The 24,596-nt window shown below is 39.1% G+C and overlaps 1 protein-coding gene across 2 annotated transcripts; it reads right to left on the bottom strand.

Annotated features, from left to right (window-relative positions):
* Positions 1-3,222: 3,222 nt before the first annotated feature.
* On the bottom strand, positions 3,223-23,810 carry LOC149836835 (uncharacterized protein At4g28440-like). Of its 2 annotated transcripts, none has more exons than XM_090005605.1 (3): positions 23,726-23,810; positions 22,331-22,569; positions 3,223-3,781 (listed from the first exon to the last, which is right to left on the bottom strand). In XM_090005605.1, the coding sequence occupies exons 2-3, from the start codon at positions 22,551-22,553 to the stop codon at positions 3,591-3,593; spliced, it is 414 nt and encodes a 137-aa protein (XP_089861731.1). In that variant the 5' UTR covers positions 22,554-22,569; positions 23,726-23,810; the 3' UTR covers positions 3,223-3,590. The 2 variants fall into 2 exon arrangements, with proteins under 2 accessions (XP_089861731.1, XP_089861732.1); XM_090005606.1 differs by having other exon boundaries at positions 23,613-23,776.
* Positions 23,811-24,596: the final 786 nt, after the last annotated feature.

Genomic DNA, 24,596 nt, shown 5'->3' with positions numbered 1-24,596 from the left:
TTTTATTGTCTTTTATTTTTATTTTTTAAATGACAAATATTTAATTAAGGGTTTTGTTTTGTTTTCAATTAGCATATCTATAATGTGATGTTTGTTGGGATTTAAGTTTTTAATTTAGTTTTTTTAGAATGACGTAAATGTTTAGTTTATGGTTTTAAGGTATGTATGTGTGTGTTTAATTACTTAGGCATGAAACCATGAATATTATGTGATTTAAATTTTGGTTAAAATATTAAAAAAAATAATAATAAATGCATAATTTATCATGTTTGTAGGGATTAAGGTTTTGGTTTTATTTTTTTTAATCGACATGAACGTTTAGTTATGTTTAGTTATGGTTTAAGAGTTTTTTTGTGTTTTTTTTTCAATTATCATTAGGCATGAACATATGAATATTGCAAGATGTGATTTTGGTTAAAATATTAGTGTTTTTCATTTAGAATAAATGCATAATTTATGTTGTTTGTAGTAATTAGGGTTTTCTTTTGTTTTTTTGGAATGATATAAATGTTTAGTTTGTAGTTTTAAGGTTTTTTGTGTTTTTATTTCTAACTATCATTAAACATGAATCCATGAATATTGATTGTGATTTGATTTAGGTTAGAATATAAGATATTTTTTTATTAACTAACATTGAAAAATAGGGTTTTGATTTGGTTTTTTAAACATATTGTTAGTAATTATTTTATTTATTTTTACTTTATATTTGTGCCCACCCTAGTTTAGAATCCTGGATCAGCCTGACAAGCCTAAAGAGACTAGCGCCATTCTTAGTTGATAGGCTGTGCAGCATTTACTGGTAGAGCAAAAAGGTGGCAGGCAATTATTTGCGATGCTTCATCTCAAGTGCCGCCTCCACATTTGCATATGCCTTTGCGTGTTCTTCCCTGTTCACCATGTACAGAAAAAATGTACTGAATTGAGCATTTCTTTAGCCCACGAACTATTCAGCCGTTTGATAAAGTCACAAGACCTAAAGACTGGATATAAATTACCATTCATGCATCGAAGGCAATAAAATGATAAAAGATTGATAGAGAGCTTGACATGGATTCAAATCAAGACCAACTGAATAAGCTATAGATATTTGTTCTTTTTACTGGGAGAAACTGCCCCAGCACAGAAACTTAGCCGCGCTGTTTCAGCCTGCCATACTTGTGGTCTCTGTCCATGTCACCGTAAAACTCCAAGGGCTTACCCCTCAACCCCAAGTAGTCACCAAGCTTTGGCTTATGCAGGGCAGTGATACACATGGGATTTGAACCTAGACTGCCCGTCAAACGGTCTAGGCCCCATCCCACTACGCCAAACCCCTTAGGTCTGAATAAGCTATAGATCTACTCCCAGTAAGAAACCCTGTAGCAGGCTGCACACATTAGTAATGTCAGCCTATTTCAAAGGATCCTTCAATTTACACTCGTGTCATGCCACTCGTATTTTATGAGAAATTACCCAAGAATGCTGTATCTTTTCTCCTTTTTGCTGTGCCCTGCCATATAGGGATTCATGGTTCAACATGACAGTGGCGGAGAGACTTAAAGCACGCATAAATGAATATTGAAATTTTATGGGATTTAAAAAAAAAACACAGTACATGCATGGACCGAGTGCATCATGATAAGCGTTTAGTGAACCCAATATCTCAACACTTCCTAACAATCTGAAAAGTTCCAGAAGAAAATTTGATATCCCAAAACCTGAGCATCATGCCCAGGTAATGTAGATTTTCGATTCATTCTGAAATCCATAATCTTCAGAGGGTGTACAGCCTCCTATCACTAGGGCAGGCAAACAAGCAGAATGAGCCCGAGATTGAGCTGGCTTGTTTACAGAAAAATGCATTGTCTAAGAACTGGAAGAAATAGGATTACAGAAAAAAACATCGTTACAGAGCTAGAACAAAATTTTACAGATAAACCCAGATATTGCAAACTAAACCATTCAAACATATGTTATACATTTACCATACACGATGACAATATATCTAAAATATATTTTTTGACAATTTGACACACTCATACAAGTTGAGCCAAGCCAGGTACCTATTGTTCATGTTCAGCCTGCTGAATCTATTTTATGAGTTTGATTGAGCTATTTACGAGCCAAACATAAGCCAAGCCACAGGAAGCTTGGCTTGTTTCCCAGAACTATCACAAATTGTTTTCTAAGCAGTTGAACATTTTCCACATTCCAAATTACGAAAACTGAACATATGAACATGAATCTAATGATGATCCTGGTCTAATTTAGGTCAAGGTGTTTCTTCTGCTGTTGGTTACAATGGGGTAACTCAATTGGGGTAAACCATTGTTAAAAGCAATCCACGATCCATCTAATGCCTGCAGAAAAAACACCCCATTTTGCAATACCATATCTAAAAATGAATTCTGGCACAATCGATAAACGTACCAATTACCTGTTGAATCAGGAAGTCAAACATGTCCCTACATTAAGAAGACTACAGAGGGAGATGAAGGGCAGGAAATACATCAAACGAGAATCAGCGTGAGTACATTCTATTGGAGTCACTGTAGCATAGGTTCAGTAAGGAAAATTAAATAAAGATAGGAGGCTGAAAATATGAGACAGGTTTATAAAAGGACCAGAAATATAAAAGGGAAAACAGGAATAAAAAGAAGTGGAATTACGAAAGCATTGCATACAAAAGTCGAAAAGCACCAAGACGCATAAACACAAATACAAGTTTTAGCCAAAAGTAACAAGTTGTAAAATAAGAGAAAAATGAGGGTCTCAATGTATAAAAACATGTAGGGTAAACATTTGGTATTAATGAAGACTCGGAACCATCGAGAATCATTCACCTTTTTTCATACATTTTAAATATTTTTGTAGACCGGACCCTATGGGCGTGATCTACAACATTTTTTTATGAGAAACTGGATTCTGTATCATGTGATCGTGACATATAAGCAGAATCAACGGCCCACAATGTACCAGAATTTCATGAAAAAAAAGGTAGGCATATTTTTACAGCAAAAAAACACGATCCAAGGTTTGATCCTTAGCAAACAAACTATGTTGAACATATCGATGTGGTCAGATTGAGTTGAGATGCAAGTTGCTCCTATGATTTCTAGCTCTAGTTCAGTACCTTCATTAGTACCACATATAAGCCCAAACATGTACGCTGAAGAATGCAGGATGCACTGTAATAGGAAACAATTTCTCGCACGATTCCAAGAGGCCGTTGTCAGACGCATATTGCACAATGTAAATATGTACTATATAACCATGTAAGCAGTTCTCAGGTACCATTATAACAAAAGCTTTAGATGATACGAGTCATATCAAAGTTACTACTGTTGTATACTGGTGCAATTTGCTGAATTTCATAAGGCAAATCCAGCCAGAAGCATTCAAAGCCATGGAAGTTTGGTAGAATGGATGACCCATTTCCATTAGCTTTTCAAGATTGCAACTGAAGACCTTTTTTTCTTAGGAAAGACATTTTCTTACCAGGGCAGCTTGATGGACCAGGAAAACAGGAACAGACATACCACAATAAAAAAAACCACAAACCATATTTGCTCATCCTTCTTCAGCCGCTAACAGTGACTAGCAGACCTCAATCACTCTTCTACCACGTTAACAAGCTCGTACTCAACCAAAGACAGATCGTTATCTTCTTTAACTGTGAAATCAGCAGGATCAGTGACTTCAACACGTCCCCATTTATCAACAGCAAGCCTCATTGACCCCTTGAACATGTCGATTTTTGCATTTCTCAGGATTACCGTGGCGTCGGGTTTCAACAGATCCACTGGAAAACCATAAAAAGCATTGCAACTAATCACAAGGACAACCAGCTAAACAAAAATAATGAGCTATATTAGATATGTACGAGGTGCAGGTACAGGGTATGACATAAATTTTTAAAAAGACGGGTACAGGGTACAGCAACATTACCTGGACATCACTAAATGCTACAGGTCAGTGTCAGACACGGCTGGACAATCCACTGACCCGCAGATTTTTGAGGAACAAGTGTCCAAAAAAAGTAAACATGCGTCTTGTGTCTAAAACTTTTAGATAGCTTAGACATGAAGTGTCTATCTTTCACGCGAAATGTCTGGTTTAGAAAACGAAGTGTCTAATCTTGGACACAGTATCACAATTGTCCAGTTTATGACACTTCTAGGTGTCTAGTACATGAACAATGTGTCCAATTTATGATACATTTGGGGTCTTGCACATGAAATGTCCAGTTTAGGAAACAAACTATCCAATGTCTTAGACATGAAGTGTCTGGCGTGTTGGACAAAGTATCTAATAATATGTTCATATTTCATGTAAATCACCAATGATCAAACTCCAAAAATAATAAATGTGCATTTTATAATTGATTTTAATATTCTCTTTATACATACACACACAAACATACATACATGTATATCTCTAGACATTTTCAAGTGTCTAGTTTTCCAAGCCCTGTTGTGCCCAATACTTTGTGCCCATGTCCCACACCAAGAAATGGTGTCCGTGTCCAAGAAACATAGGGTTACGGTTATAATATATACACACACACACACAAGTGCACATAAAAATGCACAGCTATATTAGATTTTACAAAATTCTCTGCAATTGAAGTTGTACTGACAGATACAAATGTCTAAAGCATGATAGTTATATATAGTTAACCAATAGTTAATAATAAAATGAACATAGATAACACTTTCAATCCTGAGTTTTAATTACATGACTGGATGATAAAAATGAATAAAGTGGATCAAGTAAAGTCCGAAATTGAGTTGATCCATACGGGAAGTACCCAAGTACCAGTACAAGAACAACACAAGTACTGGGGACTAGTAAGAACCACCCAAAGATGCAAAGATAACGAGCATATCATCATTATCCAACAGCATCCATCTCTATCGTCTCCGTACACCCAGATATTCCACATCAAAAAGTAGACGAAAAAATACAGATACAAGATAAGTCATGAATGACTAGAACATATTTGGCATCACATATGACATAAAATATCCAACCTTGGATCATCACTTGGAAAAATCCTAAAAGTAATGCGTCCTGATTCCATGGTTGAGGTAGCTGATTTTATCGTCAAACTATTAAGCAGAAAAACGTACTAAGATGCCTCACAAAACTAGAAACAAAACACAAAAAGGGTTAAAGATGCAAAAGGTAAAAAACTTTATGGAAACATTTTTCAAGCAATATGTCACATGGATACGACATCAGGACCCTGTATCTAGGGGGGCACGACATGTACAACAATATTTTAATAATATTTTCAATCATAATGTATTTTTATATATTAAAATATCAAAAATATGTTATCTCTAGATTAAAAAATAAACAAATCTGTATCCTCGTGAGTTGTGACCCAGTTATCGAAAAAATTACATATTAGTGTCTCAAACTCCTGTCGAGTCTCATTTGCATCCTTGTACTTGTGACATTGATCAACCACATGGGAAAGAATATATGAACAAGCCTCATTGAAGCAAGAAGGAAGCATCAGGAGAGGTGTAGAGAAACAAAAGACAAAGAATGCCAAGTACGGTATTTCATGAGTGGAAAAGATGTTCATACAATGAATACAATAGAATTCACTTTGTCCTGTTTAAGATTGTCTTGATTTTTAGATAAACCCAGCACCATGAAACTATGGAAGCATATAGCAACAGATATGCAAGATGAACAGGAGATGAATCAATGCATAGTTGCATAAGTTCCTTTTGTATGTGCCCTTCTCATAAAAGGACTCGTATTGTCACAGTATTAAAAATGAAGGTCCCCGTGACTCGCCCTGGTGCTCCCCAATACCAAAGGCTGGCCTCTCAAGATGTTGACTCATCACATCCTGGGGTTGAAGAAGGTCCCAAGGGTTCAGGAGTGCGCAGCGAATGAGCGCAAGCAATCACTCGAAGGGTGCACGGGTGCAGTAACACAAGCACGTGCATGTACAATCACATAAAGAGAGAGAAGGTAGAGATCAAGAAGGCAAGAATGCATAAAATTCTTACTGTAAAAGAAAGTGTACAAAGGGGTCCGATATCTCTTCGTACATGGGTGATTTTAAGGCAAATCCCATTACAACACTGAGAGAGGGCGAAGAGGTATTACATCAAGTGAAAAACTAGGTGGTCCGAAAAACGCTCCCCCACCTAAGTTGGCATCATCCTCAACATTAATCGGGCATGATACTCCTCCACGAGTTGATGATGCTTGCTCATGCTTGATGCTTTCTTCCAAGTTGCTTCACTCTCTAGTAGTCCTTTCCACTACACTAAATACTTCTTTATAACGTTGATGTAGTTGTTGGAGTGGTTGAAGATCACTTCTGCTTCTCTGCTTGTGGTGCTGGTTGTTGAAGGTGTGCACTGAGGAATGGGAGCACAATGAGATATGCTTCGTTGTGGATCCTCCTCGTCTTCATGGAACAACTCCAGATTGGACATGTGAAAGACTAGATGTAGCTGAAAATTTGTTGGTAAGTCTAACTTGTGCACCAAGTTCCCAACACGCCCATTGATGGTAAAGGGGTCATCATATTTGAGAATGAGGCCTTGGTGGTATCACAAAAAACAATTGTGCATTCAGGGAAGAGCTTCACCAACACCTTATCTCCAACGCGAAACTTTGTAGGTCGACTCTTCTCGTCTGCCCATTTCTTCATGTGCTTCGACGCTTTGTTCAGATACGCCTTCGCCAACTCCATCTGGTCCTGTCAGTTTCTGACGAACTTATATTCATAAAGGGTTTTCCCATGTCCTCGAGAGAGTGAAGAGTATGTGGTTGTTGTCCTGTTGTAACTTCAAATAGACTGTGACAGGACGACTCACTTTTCTGAAGATTATAGTAGAATTGGGTGATATCAAGCAAATTCACCTAATCTCTCTGGTTGGCACAGGTGCTCCAAACGATGCTTTGGATGGTAGAATAATCCTGGCTTTAAGCATGCCATCCAATTGCTTCCACGATTTCGCTAACTCAGCAGTCGCCATGTGGTACAGTATCATCACAGGTGGTCGTGCACCTGACAGCAATTGAATCTGGTGGTCTACCTAACGTCGTGGAGATAGCTTCTTTAGCAATTCAACGAGCATCACATCACTAAACTCCTTCAATACGATCACTAAGGACTCTGGAACATCAGCAACATCTCCTACTTTCACTTCTCGGATCGTCACAAGGAAGGTCTCGTCAACTCTTTTCAGACCTTTCTTCAGTTAGAGTGCAGACACCAAACACTCACAAGGCTTCTTTGCAGGTAGTGTGGCAATTATGCAAAGTTATTTGTCATCCTCAAAACTGACAACATTCAGGTGAAGCATTGGCACCGCCTTGTTGCTTTGCAGGAATTTAATGCCAAGGATGACGTTGAAATCATCCAATTAGGACTACAGAAAACATGACCTTTCTAGACCAACTCAAGATGTGATTGGGGCATCGCGAGCAACCTCGTATATAGACTTGGTTTCAGAGTTGACCGCTTTCATTTGGCTTTTTTTTCTAACACAATCCCAATTGCTTTATTTCTTCAAGAGAAGCAAAGTTGTGTGTGGCACCCATGTCTACCAAGTTCTTGGTAAGTCTATTGTTCAAAAGGACTTCCAAGTCCACCTGCTTTTTGCTTATGGGTGGTTCGATGGTAGGTGTCACCTTCACGGCGTTCATCATCTGCATGGCTCCCACAATCGGCGCTTCTATAGCCAATATCCTCTTCAGCTAGAATGGCATTTGCAACTCTGGGCTCGTGATTAGATGCATTCCCTTGACCGTGATACATGTTGAGACACGCATTCACCCAGTGATCACCGTGACTGTGATATCAGTCATGATTACGAGAGTTTCATCCTTTGTAGTTGTTATTTTTGTGTTGATTGTTGTTTTGGTATCTTGTCAAACAAGATTCTGTTAGTTATCACCCTGTCGGTTCCCATTGTCAACATTATCGTCGTAATCATTCATTTTGTTATCTCTCCTATTATGGTCTGCCTTGAAATGTCGTTTTGCATCAATAAATCTCAACAAATCACTTGGCAACATCAAGCACCGAAGCAAGATCTGGAGGGTCATGCCGATGCAGCTCAGTAGGAACCCACCCCTTATAGTCCATACATGAAGTGGTACAGAGTCTTCATCAATCATATCCTCGATGTCCAACATAATTAGGTGAAAGCCTTGACATAGTCAAGAACCGATCCGGTTTGCTTTAATGACATCAACTTGTTACAAGTCATTCTTTGGCAAGAAATGGTTGCGTAATTCTCGCTTCAGATCGTCCCACAAATCAACCATAACGAGACCACGCCCAACATCACCTAGGTGGCATCTCCACCACAGTATCACATCATCCATAAAGTACATTGTTGCGATGAGCAATCTACGTGCATCTTCCTCGACTCTTGCAGCATCAAGGTACTAATCCATCAAGTAAATAAAGCTTTTTAGGTCCTTTGAATTGCGAGTACCCTTGTACTTCACAAGTTCAGACAACTTGATATGTGGCCCATCCCCATGTACTGCACTTCCTCTAGCTGAGACAGTTCTCAACTGTCACAGGGATTCGGCTAGCAGGGTGCCGCACCCGCATTGACGCGACGCGATGCGGGTGTGGTCAACCCGACCCTGGGTGCGGTCAACACACCCAGGGTCATTTTGGTCCAATTTTTCAGACTTAAAAAAATTGCCAAGAAAATTTTTTTTAATATATGTCACAAGGATTCTCTAACTAGGTGCCGCACCCGCACCCGATGCGGTCAACCTGACCCTGGATGTAGTCAACGCACCCAGGGTCATTTATGTCCAACTTTTGGACTTTATATATATATATATATATATATATATTTTTTTTTGCCGCACCCACGCACACAGGTTTTTTGGAAGTGCTGCATCCCCGCACCCGCACCCATGTGACATAGGTTCTCAATCATCGCTCTAGCAGGTCATTCTTTCTACGAACCTCAACCATTTCTTCGGCCACAGTATTAAATCTTTCTAGCAGATCATCAAATTTGGTGGTAAGACTATTTAGAGAATCTTCCAATCCTTCCATTACAAACTTGATCTTGTGATCAAGCGTCAAAAAAGCATTATTTGCATCATTAACCAATTGCTTCACATTGATCATAGTCACTTGTATCGTTAAAGGTAATTTCTAGGAGAGGGTATTTCTCAGAGAGATTTTCAAAAGTTAATAAATCTCGAGAATATCTCAATAGTTTAAAAAATTGAAAAAAGAATTAAATAACAACAAAAAACTAAGAAAATAATAAGTTTTGCATTAATTTTCTTGCATAAATATAAATGAACATGTTTTAAAGGTTTTAAAATATAAAAGAAACACAAAAATAGGAAATGAAAACTTTAAAAAAAGAGTTTTCCCCTAAAAATATTACGATACTGGCGATATTTTGAAAATATCATGATATATTCTTGATATTATCGGCTACCTTAAAATAGTTGATAATATCGCAATATTTTCAAAATATCGACAATATCGATGATAGTGGTCATAGTATCTGTCAACTTCGCAACATCATTTACCAAAGTTGTCACACGGTCATCCGCCATAAACTCTTCTTCGGGAGGAACTTGACTCCCAAATGCAGTCTCTTTCTACTTATGATTGTGAGTTCCCTTGAAAGGTGATTCAGTTGTCATGTCAACGATTGTCGTCGACACACTTGACACTGGATGTAGAGTCCTTTTCTCAGCTTTGACAACACTCTGGTACCACTTTGTCATGGGCTTAAAAGTGAAGGCCCCACCATGACTCACCCCAATGCTCCCCAACATCGAAGCCTGGCCTCTTGAGTACGCAGCAAGTACATAGTAACACAAGCACTCACGTGTAGAATCACATAAAGAGAGAGAAGGAAGAGAGCCAGAAGGCAAGAAAGCAAGAAGGCATAAACTTCTTATTGCAAAAGAAACCGTGTACAAAAAGGTCATGTATCTCTTCGTACACGGGGGATCTTAGAGCAAAACCCATTACAACACTTAGAGAGGGTGAAGAGGTATTACATCAAGTAAACAAAGTGAAAAACTTGGAGGTCGGGAACACATATCCTCTTCCAAGAAACCATGAGTAAGCATGCTTACCACAAGTCTATACAGGTGCTTCCCAAGGTCTAAATGTGCTTTAATTAACAATTATATCCCAAAAGTCTATAGGTGATTTAACTAAGTGTTATGCACTATCGCTAGGTTTCAGTCTGCATCAACTCAACACATACACACAATGTAGCATTTGTTGTACTATTGATATCATCACTTGATTAGGCAAAAACGTGAACACATTATCTGATACTCAGGATTTGAACAAGCTAAAGCCAGTTATTCTTAAATGTGCAGATCTCATCTCCATAACCACTACAATTCAGTTTGAAGTTCAGGCATGGCATTATCATGGAAGTGCAATTAGTCTACACCTTTCCATATGTGATCTGGCAACAATTCCAAGAACTTTTTCCTTCCAACCAAACCAGTCTTTTTCTCCTAATCCATAAATTCTACTAACATTTGGAAAGTTTCAAAAGGCACCAAAGTATTGTTTATCTAGATCAAAAAGTAAACATTTTCAAAATTGATTGATGTTACTACAAACCTATCCTGGTTTATTATGAAGATATTGCCACTTTACACTCCCACAATCAGAGTATACTCTTGGTGCTATATGCCAACCCAAGTTTGGCAGGATTGTGAACTAGATGGGTTTTTGAATTGATATCGTCCTCAACTTCTGAAATTTATTGCTTTTTATTCATCCTAAAATGAAAATATTTAGATCATCGTCCCCATGCCAAACAAATTGTTCCAACTTTTAGCAAGGGAGTTCAAACTTCGAAGTTTGACAGAAGAGAAAAAAAGTGACTGATAAATTAAAATAATGCAAAAAATCAGATTTCTACAACAGGGACATTTGCATCTCACCATATCCAAGGGATATTTACTCAAAGCATGCTTGTGGCACCAACTGCATATGCAAATGTGCAAATGCAATATCTAGGAAACCACTCACTAGTGCAGTGAATGAATCAACAAGAAATGCTACTGACCTTTGAAAGGAAAAGAAATTTAAAACAGATTAAAAGATGGCAAAACTCTGGTTTCTGGAATCGATATTTATGTACCTTCTGTATGTTTTTTATGTATTATACAAATACAAACTTGTGTGTGCATTATACATGAAAGACCACAATAGGTTCCAACAATAAACATAGCATACATGCTTTCAGTGGCATACACAAGTAGAAGAGGTGACGATCTTGGGGTAAACTGCTCTATTAGAACATATTTCAAAATAACGAGCACAAAGCATTTTCTAAGAATTTCACTGTGGTCAAATATCTAACCCCCTGCCACCCTTTCCACCTACCCTGAAGATAATAAAAGAAACCTGGAGCCCAAACTATATAGCAAGGCGGCACCATCCCCATTTCTCATCTTCTTTTACCCTCTCTAACATGACAGGAAAGAAAACTCCAAAAAGTACTTTTAAATCCAAAACGCAAAAGCAAGTCAAAACAACATTCACCAAAAACAAGTGTCCGATGCCCACTAATCAAAAGTGTCTTACTCCCAATCAAAAAATTGGAATTCGCTTATCTGCCCGCCCAATAAGTGTCAGTGTCGTACATTCACACACCACTTTTGACACTGGTGTCTAGGCAATTACATTCAAAATATTCACAGTTCCAAGCATAAGGCATCATGCCATACCCAAAAATGGGAAATGAGATTCTCAACAATTCCCAATTCTAAATATGCATTATGCTTCCCACCACCCCAGACCTGATCCGATGAGGATAACAACAATAAGAGGACACAGGCATCACATCGAGAGAGGAATCATTTCAACAGCTCTGCCTTGACTCTGAAGGTTGTCGCATAAGGTTCCAATACAGAACAGATGACTCTATCAGAGTGTAATTTACTTCACAGTGAGGTATCTGGTTCAGGTCCAGGATGGACCAGTTGTGTCAGGAAAACAATTAGCACGAGAAGCTCACAAAATGTTGGCATAGGCAAAGCATGGGAGTGACACCGAGATCAATGAGCTATCCAACAGGAATTTGGTCCAGTTTTTTTAAATCAGGTCCAGCAGTCCAACAGGAATCAAGCTGTCACTCGAACACTTCACTTAGCATGTGTATCCCCTGCAGACACAACAGGGCACCATTGACATAGTCAAACCACTTTGACATACAGTCAACATTGTAACATGAGCTTTATATATTTTCATTTATGATCTTATTTACCAGTTTTGTATTCACTTGAGTTCTTTTGCTTTTAAAATTTGCCCAATTACATTAAATTTCAATTTCAACTGAGTTTCATTATTTGATGTTCCTAAATATAGTGATTTAGAATTGTTGTTTTATACACACACCCTCGCACATGCATACATCTATGAGTGCGTACAACCGTGTTCACTTGTCCTAATTTTTGAAAATTATCTTATCGTGCCAAGTGTATCTGCATCATGTGCGGCTCCTGCATCGATATCCATGTGACATAGGTAGTAGTGAATTTACAAGTTAGCATTTAGGGATGAACAACATGAATTGGGAAATATCATACAGAATTGGAATAAAACATAATAGAGAATCTGAAACATCATGTCTGAGGGAACCAGAAATCTAGGAAGGCATGATCCATTCTAGAGAAGAACCTCCATATCACAAATGTTTGCAGAAATTGCAAATCCGTATCCAGAAAATGGCATACTTAAATTGATTCACTATAAAAACCAAGGTTGTAAGTATTGTATCGTTACCTGTATCAGTTGTGCCCAAATTAAGACCATATCGCATTGTAAAATATCATAATTTTTAATAAAAATCAAGAAAAATTAGCAAAAAATTTAAATAAATCATATCACATGAAACAATTATGAATTGCACAAAATACAACAATAAAATCACATATGAAGCATTTATGTCTCTATGAGCTGTATAAGACATCATCAAACATCAACTAATATAAAATCATAGATAATATTGCATGCATATCTCACAAAAACAATGCAAAATATTAAATATCTTGCAATTAAGAACATGCCACAAGACTCATACTTTCATATTACATAAACAAAAATATTATGGTAATAGTAGCACTCGATTTTTAATCGGTTTTCACTCATTACTTGAGTGCCTTATTGCCCTGCTGAATCATCTGATGTCATTTTTGTTAGAAGAATCTAGAGGGTAGCTTTGTAATTTTACTCATAATAAAGATGTTTTTACCTTAACCCACTCCTTTGAGTAGAAAAATGGTAGAAATGCCCTTTACTTTAGCAAACCGCAAAATGCCTCTCCCATGTGCAGGATCGGCCCCCAAATCACTCTCACAAGTCCTAGGGTGTGTGGTTTCCTATCTAATGGCTTCAACACAAATGAAGGAGTCGGCCCTCAATAGGTCTTTAAAAACCCCAAACTGAAAAATTACGATTTGGTCATTTTTTAAGAGTGTTGACCTTGTATCGTACGATACACCCCGCATTGTACCTAATCGTGATTCGAGTGTGTATCGTATCGATATTCTAAATAGCAACTATACGTATTGCTATGTCACAGGGACTCGGCAAAACAGATGCCGCACCCGCGTCGACGCGACGCGATGCGGGTTCGCGTGCGGGTGCGGCACCGGGTGCGGTCAACACGACCCTGGGTGCGATCAACGCACTCAGGGTCATTTTTGTCCATAATTTGGGCGTAAAAAAAAATCCCCCGATGAAAAGGAGGAGGATTACGGCAAAAAAAAAATTGCCCTAATCTCTCCTCTCTCTCCCCCTGAGCTCGAGCTCTCCCATCGCCACCCAAGCTCCGCCGCCCCCAACGCCGCCGCCCCAGCTCCGCCTCCCAGGCTCCTCCTCTCCTTTCGCAGGTATGTCTTCTTGGTCGAAAGGGGAGGGGCCGAGCACCCCCCCCCCCCCCTCTCGGTCTCTTGTTGGGTCAGCAAAAGGGCTGAGCCTCCCCTGCTCCCTCGTTTTTCGAAACAGGAGGGGCCGAGCCCCTCCCCCATCTAGCTCTTTATTTGGGTCGACAGGGGAGGGGCCGAGCCCCTCCCCTTTATGTTTTTCGTTTTTGGGTCGACAGGGGAGGGGCTCCCCTCCCCTTTATGTTTTTCGTTTTTGGGTCGACAGGGGAGGGGCCGAGCCCCTCCCCTTTATGTTTTTCTTTTTTGGGTCGACAGGAGAGGGGCCGAGCCCCTCCCCTTTATGTTTTTCGTTTTTGGGTCGACAGGGCCCCATCTGTTTTTTTTTTAAGGTCGACAGGGGAGGGGCCGAGCCCCTCCCCCATCTGTTTTTTTTTTTTGGGGTCGACAGGGGAGGGGCCGAGCCCCTCCCCCATCTGTTTTTTTTTTTTCTTTGGGTCGACAGGGGAGGGGCCGAGCCCCTCCCCCATCTGTTTTTTTTTTGAGTCGACAGGGGAAGGGCGGAGCCCCATCTGTTTTTTTTTCTTTGGGTCGACAGGGCAGGGGCCAAGCCCCTCCCCCATCTGTTTTTTTTTTTTTTGAGTCGACAAGGGAGGGGCCGAGCCCCCCTCGCTCTCGCTCTTTTGTTGGGTTGGCAGGGGAGGGGCTGAGCCCCCCCTTCTCCCTGTGTTTTCGAATTGATTTGAAAATTGTAATGTATTTTTTTTTTGTGTTTTCAGGATAAAAATGGCGGATAAAGGGAAATCCCAACATGTGAGTTCTGCTGCTAGTTTTGCTGATAGTTGCAGTGGGATTGATGATATGGGGCCACTATGGATACATGTAGATAAACTTGCAAAAACTGGAGAAGGAGGTGGTGGAAACAAAAGATTTCGATGCAAGCTCTGCGAAAGAGATTTTGTTGGGTCTTACACAAGAGTGAAGGCTCATTCGTTGAAAATACCAGGACATGGCATTTCAGCTTGCAGAAAAGTTGATGAGGCAATGCGAAGGCAATACAAGAAAATACAAGAAAAATATGAGAAGAGAAAGGCAATGGCCGATTCTTCTGCAGTCAGTGTGCCATTTGCAAGCCACCAAGAAGATGCTGAAAAAAAGAGAAAAGTCAATCTAGGAGGTAGAGGAACGATACAAGCAGCATTCAATACATATGGAAGAGAAGAATTGGATAGAAAAGTTGGGAGGTATTTTTATTCTGGTTCACTCCCATTTAATGCGGCTAGAAATTCTTATTGGAAGGATTTAGTAACATCCTTGGCAAATTGTAATTTGAGTGGTTATGTGCCTCCAAGTTCAGAAAAAATATGAACCACACTTCTTGCAGAAGAGAGGGCAAACGTGGAGAGGTTGCTAGAAATTAAAAAATATTCATGGGAGCAAAATGGAGTTTCCATTGTGTCTGATGGATGGACAGATATTCAAAGGCGTCCATTAATCAATTTCATTGCTTGTTCGCTTAGTGGCCCAATATTCTTGAAAGCAGTTGATGCATCTGGGGAATATAAAAATGCAGAGTATTTGAAGGGATTGTTTATAGAAGTGATAAAAGAAGTGGGTGATCAAAAAGTGGTACAAATCATTACAGACAACGCTCCGGTTTGTAAAAGTACAGCGTTGAGTTTGGAGAGTGAGTACCCTCATATTTTTTGGACTCCCTGTGTAGCACACAGCTTAAATCTAGCCCTAAAGAGCATATGCAACCCCAAAGAAGAAGAAAATTCACAAGCATATGCTTTATGTTCATGAATTGAAGATTTAGAAAGAAATGTCAAAAGCATTAGGAATTTTGTTGTTAACCACCATCGTGCTAATGCTATATTTAATAGGCATTCTGATTTGAAATTGTTGAAGGTCGCTGAAACACGTTTTGCGTCCATCATTGTGATGATGAAGAGGATCAAAAGAGTGAAGAATGCTTTGATTAACATGGTGACTGATGAAAATTGGACATTCTATCGTGTTGATGATGATATGAAGGCTCAAGAAATTAAGAAATTCATTCTTGATGATGAGTTTTGGGACAGAGTGGTATACTTCTTTCAATTTACGCAACCTATTTGGGAAATGGTAAGAGAAGTTGATAAGGATGAGCCCATGCTTCACAGAGTTTATGAAATGTGGGATAATATGATTGAAAAAATAAAAGCTATAGTTTTCATGCATGAAGAAAAAAATCCTGCATTGGATGATTCAGATTTTTTTAATCATATTCATTCAATTTTAATCAGAAGATGGGATAAGAGCAACACTCCTTTGCATTGCATGGCACATTCTCTTAATCCAAAATATTATGCAAATAAGTGGTGGGCTGGTGGTATTGGTCGTGTCCCTCCAAATTTAGACCCAGAGCTATCAAGACATAGAAATATGTGTATGACAAGACTTTTTCCAGAAGCATATCTTCTACATCAAGTCACACAAGAGTTTGAAAAATTTTCATCTTCGAGATTATATGCACCGGCATTATTCGCGAGAGAAGAAGATAATATAGATCCTATCACATGGTGGTCAACATTTAGATCAGAAATATCTCTTTTGCAACGTCTTGCATTAAGATTGCTATCGCAGCCTGCTAGTTCATCTTGTTGTGAAAGAAATTGGAGCACATATTCTCAAATTCATAACATGAAGAGAAACAAACTCACCAGCAAGTGTGCAGAGGATTTAGTATATGTTCATACAAATCTTTGATTACTTTCGCGAAGCAATGATGAATACAGGTACTAATTTGCTCTCTTAGTTATTTGATTATTTCTTAGTTTTCATTTAAATATACTTGTATTGTATTTATCATTTTCAAATTGGGTTTATAATGCAGACAAGGAACATCCAAATTTTGGGATGTAAACCCAGAAGAGTGTGACTTCGAGGGAGAACATGAATTCAACGTAACAAACATGGATTTAGCTGAGACCAGTATTCCTTCTAATGATGCATTTGACAATGATGAAGAAAATTATTAGCATCCATTACTTCATCAGGATATACTTTGGTATGTAATTTAGTTCTTTTATGCAATACTTATTTGATTGATATTTAGGTCGATTTATGTAATTGCTTTACTTATTTGATTGATAATTTGATATTTAGGTTGATATACTGCATGCATGATGAATCATATTATGAGTTTATGACAATGTTTACTGTTAAATGTTAAACTGTTAAAACTTCAAAATTATATACATATATATATATATATATAATTTTTTTTTACATTTTTGCCCCTGCCGCACCCCCGCACCCGGGTTTTTTGGAAGTGCCGAATCCCCGCACCCGCACCCGCACCCGCTCTCGCACCCGCACCCATGTGACATAGACGTATTGTATCATACTGTACCGATACGTACAATATTGATAAAAAGTCCAATATGTACATTCTAGAGGTGCACATCTTTGTAAAACATGCACTATCCCATCATACAATAATTTTTGCAAGCTCAACCGAACTAGGATTCCATTATGATGATCAATAACGGGTTAAGATGATGCGCTTGCAACCATGGCTTCATGATTCAATCCATGACTAAACAGGGTAGTTTGAAACACAACTAAAATAAGATACAAACCAAAGCCAATGCAAGGATAAAAGACAGATTATAGGAATGAAATAAATTAAGATCTATGTCACAGGGACTCGACAAAACAGGTGCCGCACCCGCGTCGACGCGACGCGGGATCGCGTGCGAGTGCGGCACCGGGTGCGGTCAACACGACCCTGGGTGCGGTCAACGCACCCAGGGTCATTTTTGTCCAAATTTTTGGGCAAAATTTTTTTCCCCCACCCCGATGAAAAGGAGGAGGATTAGGGCAAAAAAAATTTTTTGCCTTAATCTCTCCTCTCTCTCCCCCTGAGCTCGAGCTCTCCCATCGCCGCCCCAGCTCCGCCGCCCCAGCGTCGCCGCCCCCAGCGCCGCCGCCCCCAGCTCCGCCTCCTAGACTCCTCCTCTCGGCTCCTCCTCTCGGCTCGCAGGTATGTCTCTCGTCTTCTTGGGTCGGCTGGGGAGGGGCCGAGCACCCCCCCCCCCTCTCTCGGTCTCTTGTTGGGTCGGCAGGGGAGGGGCTGAGCCTCCCCTGCTCCCTCATTTTTCGGCACAGGAGGGGCCGAGCCCCTCCCCCATCCTTTTTTTTTTGGGTCGACAGGGGAGGGGCCGAGCCCCTCCCCCATCCTTTTTTTTTTTGGGTCGACAGCATCTTTTTTTTTTTTGGGTCGACAGGGGAGGGGCCGAGCCCCTCCCCCATCTTTTTTTTTTTTGGGTCGACAGGGGAGGGGCCGAGCCCCTCCCCCATCATTTTTTTTTTGGGTCGACAGGGGAGGGGCCGAGCCCCTCCCCCATCAGTTTTTTTTTTTTGGGTCGACAGGGGAGGGGCCGAGCCCCTCCCCCATCTTTTTTTTTTTGTTTGGGTCGACAGGGGAGGGGCCGAGCCCCTCCCCCATCTTTTTTTTTTTGGGGGTCGACAGGGGAGGGGCCCAGCCCCTCCCCCATCAGTTTTTTTTTTTTTTGGGTCGACAGGGGAAGGGCCGAGCCCCTCCCCCATCTTTTTTTTTTTGGGTCGACAGGGGAGGGGCCGAGCCCCTCCCCCATCTTTTTTTTTTTTGGGTCGACAGGGGAGGGGCCGAGCCCCTCCCCCATCAGTTTTTTTTTTGGGTCGACAGGGGAGGGGCCGAGCCCCTCCCCCATCTTTTTTTTTTTGGGTCGACAGGGGAGGGGCCGAGCCCCTCCCCCATCAGCTTTCTTCGAGATTATATGCACCGGCATTATTCGCGAGAGAAGAAGATAATATAGATCCTATCACATGGTGGTCAACATTTGGATCGGAAACACCTCTTCTGCAACGTCTTGCATTAAGATTGCTATCGCAACCTGCTAGTTCATCTTGTTGTGAAAGAAATTGGAGCACATATTCTCAAATCCACAACATGAAGAGAAATAAACTCACCAGCAAGCGTGCAGAGGATTTAGTATATGTTCATTCAAATCTTCGATTACTTTCGCGAAGCAATGATGAATACAGGTACTAATTTGCTCTCTTAGTTATTTGATTATTTCTTAGTTTTCATTTAAATATACTTGTATTGTATTTATCATTTTCAAATTGGGTTTATAATGCAGACAAGGAACATCCAAATTTTGGGATGTAAACCCAGAAGAGTGTGACTTCGAGGGAGAACATGAATTCAACGTAACAAACATGGATTTAGCTGAGCCCAGTATTCCTTCTAATGATGCATTTGATGATGAAGAAGAAAATTATTAGCATCCATTACTTCATCAGGATATACTTTGGTATGTAATTTAGTTCTTTTATGCATACTTATTTGATTGATATTTAGGTCGATTTATGTAATTGCTTTACTTATTTGATTGATAATTTGATATTTAGGTAATTTGATATTTAGGTTGATATACTACATGCATGATAAATCATATTATGAGTTTATGACAATGTTTACTGTTAAATGTTAAAACTGTTAAAACTTCAAAATTATATATATATATATATATATAATTTTTTTTTACATTTTTGCCCCTGCCGCACCCCCGCACCCGGGTTTTTTGGAAGTGCCAAATCCCCGCACCCGCACCCGCACCCGCACCCGCTCCCGCTCCCGCTCCCGCTCCCGCACCCACACCCATGTGACATAGATTAAGATTATAGTGAAGATAAAGTGACAAGAAAATAGCTGTCTAATAAGTGTGCATTTGAAATTGAATAGACAAAAACAGAAATAAATGAAAAGGTTAACATACAATAACTTAAAAAACAAAATAGGGAGTGGAAAGTCAAGACTCAAAACAACACATAAACTTCAAAAACACTAAATAAACAGCCTAATAATCTTCAGATGCTTCACCAAAATAATGCCTGAAGACTAAAACAAACAAAATGCAATGATAAAACATTAGATTCATGAACATCAGTTTGCATTTATGGTTGCAGACGAAAGCATCAGTTTAGTATAATCATAAAATGGTGTAACACAACAATAGAATGCACATGTTCGAAATTCTCCAAAAACACTCATTACCCACTTGTTCCTTCCATTTATCATGTCTTAAAACATTTGTAACATAGAAAGGACGTGATTTATTGAAAATACCAACACACGCACAAACACAAAGCATCAGAAGAATTTAAAGATAACAAGAATTTCACAGAAAAAAGTTGGGAATTTTTTAAATGAAAATTACAAAAACATTTTCAAGAAAAACATTGGACACTTAGAAAAATAAAGATTGTAAATTTATTTTTAAGAAAAACCTGGGACTATTTAAAAAAAATCGCAATTTGATTTTTCAAGAAAATATCATAAGAATATCAAAGGACAAGCTGCGATATTTTGACTTGGAAAACTACAAAAAAGATAGCAAGTAAAACATTATCAGCCATAAAGGGAAAATCAAATGTTCTATAAACTTAACTAAAACATATAAAAGAAAAGTAAAACCTCAAGGGATGGACATATCCAGGTATGTATACCATCATCATCATCATAAACAACAAGCCTTGTAGTTGTATAGGGTTCTGCTAATGGTATAAGCATGATGCATGTCTTTGTGGAATCCATAAATTTAAGGTGCCAGGTTATGCCCCCATTGTAATTTCTTTTGAAGTAATGTTATAGTTTTATAGCAGATATCAGTGCATTCTCTGCCCTCCCACAATGAAGTTCACAGTGCAGACCAGTGTTATTAAAAGTGTGCCTCGCCTCAAGGCGAGGGGCTTTGTATGTATTACATCATTATAAATAAAATATATATACACATATATGAATATATATGTATAGTATGAAAAAAATATATATGTATGATAATATATATATATATACATGTACAACTTAACAGAAAACTGGGGTTACCACATATTGCATCTTCTTTGGACATTTTTTCTTTTTGAGATGGAGGAACTAAAAATGGATTGGCTAGCGATCCTTTAGTCAATATGATAGCTAAGCAAAATGTGTGGGTCAACAGAAATAGTAGTTTCTATTTTTCAGTGGATATGATGTTTACTGAGAGGGTTTATATTGTCAGCTCTTATGCTGAGTGAAAGAGATGAGGAAATTCGGGTATAGGAATGTGAAGTGAGATAAATGGAAAAATGTAGGATCATGAAAGGAGAAATTATTTTCAAGAATAAGTATATCATCAGTAGAATGGGTTAGTTGGTATAATCTAAGAGGAATATGAGGAAATAGGAGTCTGTGAGAGGGGATTATTTGAACATTTGAGGAACCTCTCAGGGAGTAGCTTTGGGACAAGTGGTTTGCCTTGCACTTCATATGATGCTGAATGTTAATTGACAAAGAAACAAGAAGATATTATGCAAATAAATGTGATGAATATACTAACCATAATGAATAGAACTGTGAAAGTATATCAGGTGAAACATAGGAGGTTTTGATAAAGTATAAAACAAAGTTATTCTAGATTTTCTCTATGTACAAAGGCTTCAAAAAAAAATGAAAGTATGATTGTTTTTTATACAGTTTTAAGAGTTGCACCTTAAAACATGAAAGGTGCATGACAGGAGAAATTATTTTCAAGAATAAGTAAATCCTCAGTAGAGTGGGTTATTTGGTATAATCTAAGAGGAAGATGAGGAAATAGGAGTCGTAGGAGAAGATGATTTGAACATTTGAGGAACCTCTCAGGATGAAGCTTTGGGACAAGTGGTTTGCCTTGCATTTCATATGATGCTGAATGTTAATTGACAAAGAAACAAGAAGATATTATGCAAATAAATGTGATGAATATACTAACCATAATGAATAGAACAGTGAAAGTATATGAGGTGAAACATAGAAGATATTATATGAGGTGCCTCAAGGCGTATGAGGCGTGCCCCTCAGGGCTTTTGCGCCGTATGCCTGCACCTCAAGGCACAAAGCCCCTCGCCTTGAGGCGAGGCACGCTTTTTGCGCCTTGAGGCGTGCTTTTAATAACACTGTATTACACCTTGGACGCCAGGAGATCACTAGATTCATAACATCAGCATCTCTCTCCAAATATATTATGCAAGCATGAACTTAAAATTGTTCATGCACAAATCTCCAAGGACACAGGCGAATGCTCATGTAAATGCATGAGAAGGAGACAAAGCGAGACAATACAAGAATCAGGCTGAGACATGCATATACATTTAATAAATTTTACAACTTTCTTGACAAGTATGACACTGATGCACTCTCTTAAATGCAAAATATCAATATATTTTCATGCAGACAATGACAGACAACAAGAAATCATATCAAGAAAGCCTGATGAATGGGCAAAGAAAACATGTGACTAAATATATCAGACGAAAATCATGTACGTCAATGATAAACAGAACATGGAATTTGGAAACATACAGACCCTTATTCAGGTCTGCACAACTGTGAATGAAGATCATGTACCTTGCTCATTTCTGGCAGTGAAGACGATCATTCCAGTCTCGTCTCCAACCAAGCATTCAGCAATACGCATCTGGCGAACTTGCTGCCCATCAGGACGCCCTTTTTGCAACACCATTTTGGAGCTTACAACCTTCACAGTAAGTGTGTGCCCACTGGTCCCAGGCCTAAGCTGATCAATTTTGGTGAAAACAGGTTTCCTCATCCCAGGCTTTGCCTCTGCCATTGTGAATTACTAGTTCCTAATTCCATTCATGATAAAGCACAGAGTTGCACAAAACACAAAAATCAGTTAGTAACTAACCCAGCACAAGTACAAAAATTTAGTAAAACAGCACGTACCGACATTTTACAAACATTTGGTTTTTATTCACTGAAACATCTTAAACAAAAAAAAAGAAATGGCAACCAGAATCACAAACAAAGAGAAACCAGTAGACAGAATGCTTTTGAAAGGAAAACCAGAAGAAAAAGAATTACAAACCAACAGTTTAAAATATGCCAAAACTCGCACACATGCCAGCCTGCAGGTTGGGGAGGCGAAATTGAGAGTTAAACCGCGAACACCATCAGATTCCACATCACATAGAGATAAGCAACATTATCAACTGGGTCGCTATGTCCCATGAAGATTCCAATGTATTCCCGCATCATTCCTGATTCATTATTCTACTCTTAATGGAAATTACACAGGAATCAAGTTTCCCATGTCCTATTAGCTGTCTATACGTGACATAGCCGATCAATAACAGACACCCAGTTTTTACAAAGGAATGATCACCTATAATTCAACATATAACCAATAGAACTCGTAAGTAATACACAAAAATTTATACGATCGCTAAAACTGAGCGAAATAGAAAAATCTTTTTTTAAGACAATCTGGGGGATAAACCCTCCATGGGATTCGAACCCGAGACCCCTCTCGGCGGCCTAACCAACCGGAAATCCCTTTAGACGCTCCCTAAAACAAATAAAAATCTACAACATCAACCTGACAACCCAAACCATAAAACCCTCGAAAAAAAAGTAGAAGAAAGAAAGGAAACCCATAAGAAAACCTAAAGGAGAAAATAAAACCCTAAATCTGAGAGCATAAGTTCACAACTAAACGAATGCACCATTTTCCCTCATCAAACCATCAGAAAACAACACAGATCTGAAAAAATCAATTTCTCCAAATAAAATCACAAAAAAAAAAACTTCCTACAATGGAAAACACCATAAACATACATTACATCGTGATGAAAATGAATTGTAACAAAAAAAATAGCAACCAGATCACCTTAGAGAGAGAGAGAGAGATTGACAACACTAAATCCACGGATCGATCAATGACGCGAATCCCGATGATGGAAGGGGGAACAAATGGAGGAATTAGGGTTAGTGAAATCTTACCTCAGAAGGGAAAGGGAAGGGTTTTGCGGAAGGGATCGGTGATTTCCGTTGAGGGAGGAGACCACCAAAACCCGCGTTAAGAAAGAGGACGAGAGTCCATTGTGACTGTCCGATCTCACGATATCAACAGTAGGCCGCTCTCTGCCCAATCACAGCCGTCCATCTCGACATGGAAACTGTTTTGGGTAACACGTGCTGCTACAGCTCTAGAATTGTCCGATAAGTTGAGATAAATTTCAGCGTTGCCATTCTTTAGGTTGGTTCCCGGAATCCAGGGTTGGCCTAACGGCAGTTGAGATGCTTGGTTCGGGTTGACATGGATGACCCGAACACAGAAAGTGAAGTTTCACTGTTTCAGGCCTTGCCTGCACTGCAGGTATGTCAAAGGATCGAGTTTGGGTCAGACATCTGATCGAGTCCGAATTCTGTCAATCAGATTTGGTAAATACCATCTGATTAGTAATCTGATTCGGATTCAATATGCAGTCTTGCATCCAAATCTAACGGATAATCTGACTCGATTACATATAAAATTTATTCGATAGCTAATTGGGTTCAGATTCAGTATTGCCATTGAATTCGATTAGGCAATACCCCATTAGATCGAATTCAAAAATGTTTACATCATTACTTGGCTGCCCAACTTGGTTTAGTAATTCTAATGGACAGGGCCAATTGGATAAGCTTTATTTTGTGATGCCTTCTTAGTGGAAAGTGGATTTGTTGGACTCAGTCAAGTAAAGCAATAGCCAATTCAGATCCAGATCTAGTATTCGGGATCTTACCTCCAAAATAAAATCCGATCGGCTGGCCCCTCTCTAAATCTGCATCATATTAGGAGTTAACATGCAACTTAGCTACTCTTTCCAAA

The sequence above is a fragment of the Nuphar pumila genome, chromosome 5 (genome assembly GCF_984573655.1).
Source record: "Nuphar pumila chromosome 5, dmNupPumi1.hap1.1, whole genome shotgun sequence".
NCBI lineage: Eukaryota > Viridiplantae > Streptophyta > Magnoliopsida > Nymphaeales > Nymphaeaceae > Nuphar > Nuphar pumila.
Note: the sequence above shows the minus strand (reverse complement) of the source record. Positions and strands in the feature narration are given on the sequence as shown.

Excerpts from the sequence above, each read along its gene's own strand:
- LOC149836835 (XM_090005605.1), bottom strand. The coding sequence starts at position 22,553 with ATGGCAGAGGCAAAGCCTGGGATGAGGAAACCTGTTTTCACCAAAATT. Across the intron at positions 3,782-22,330 it reads CACTGCCAGAAATGAGCAAG|TGGATCTGTTGAAACCCGAC; the intron begins GTACATGATCTT and ends ATGGTTTTCCAG.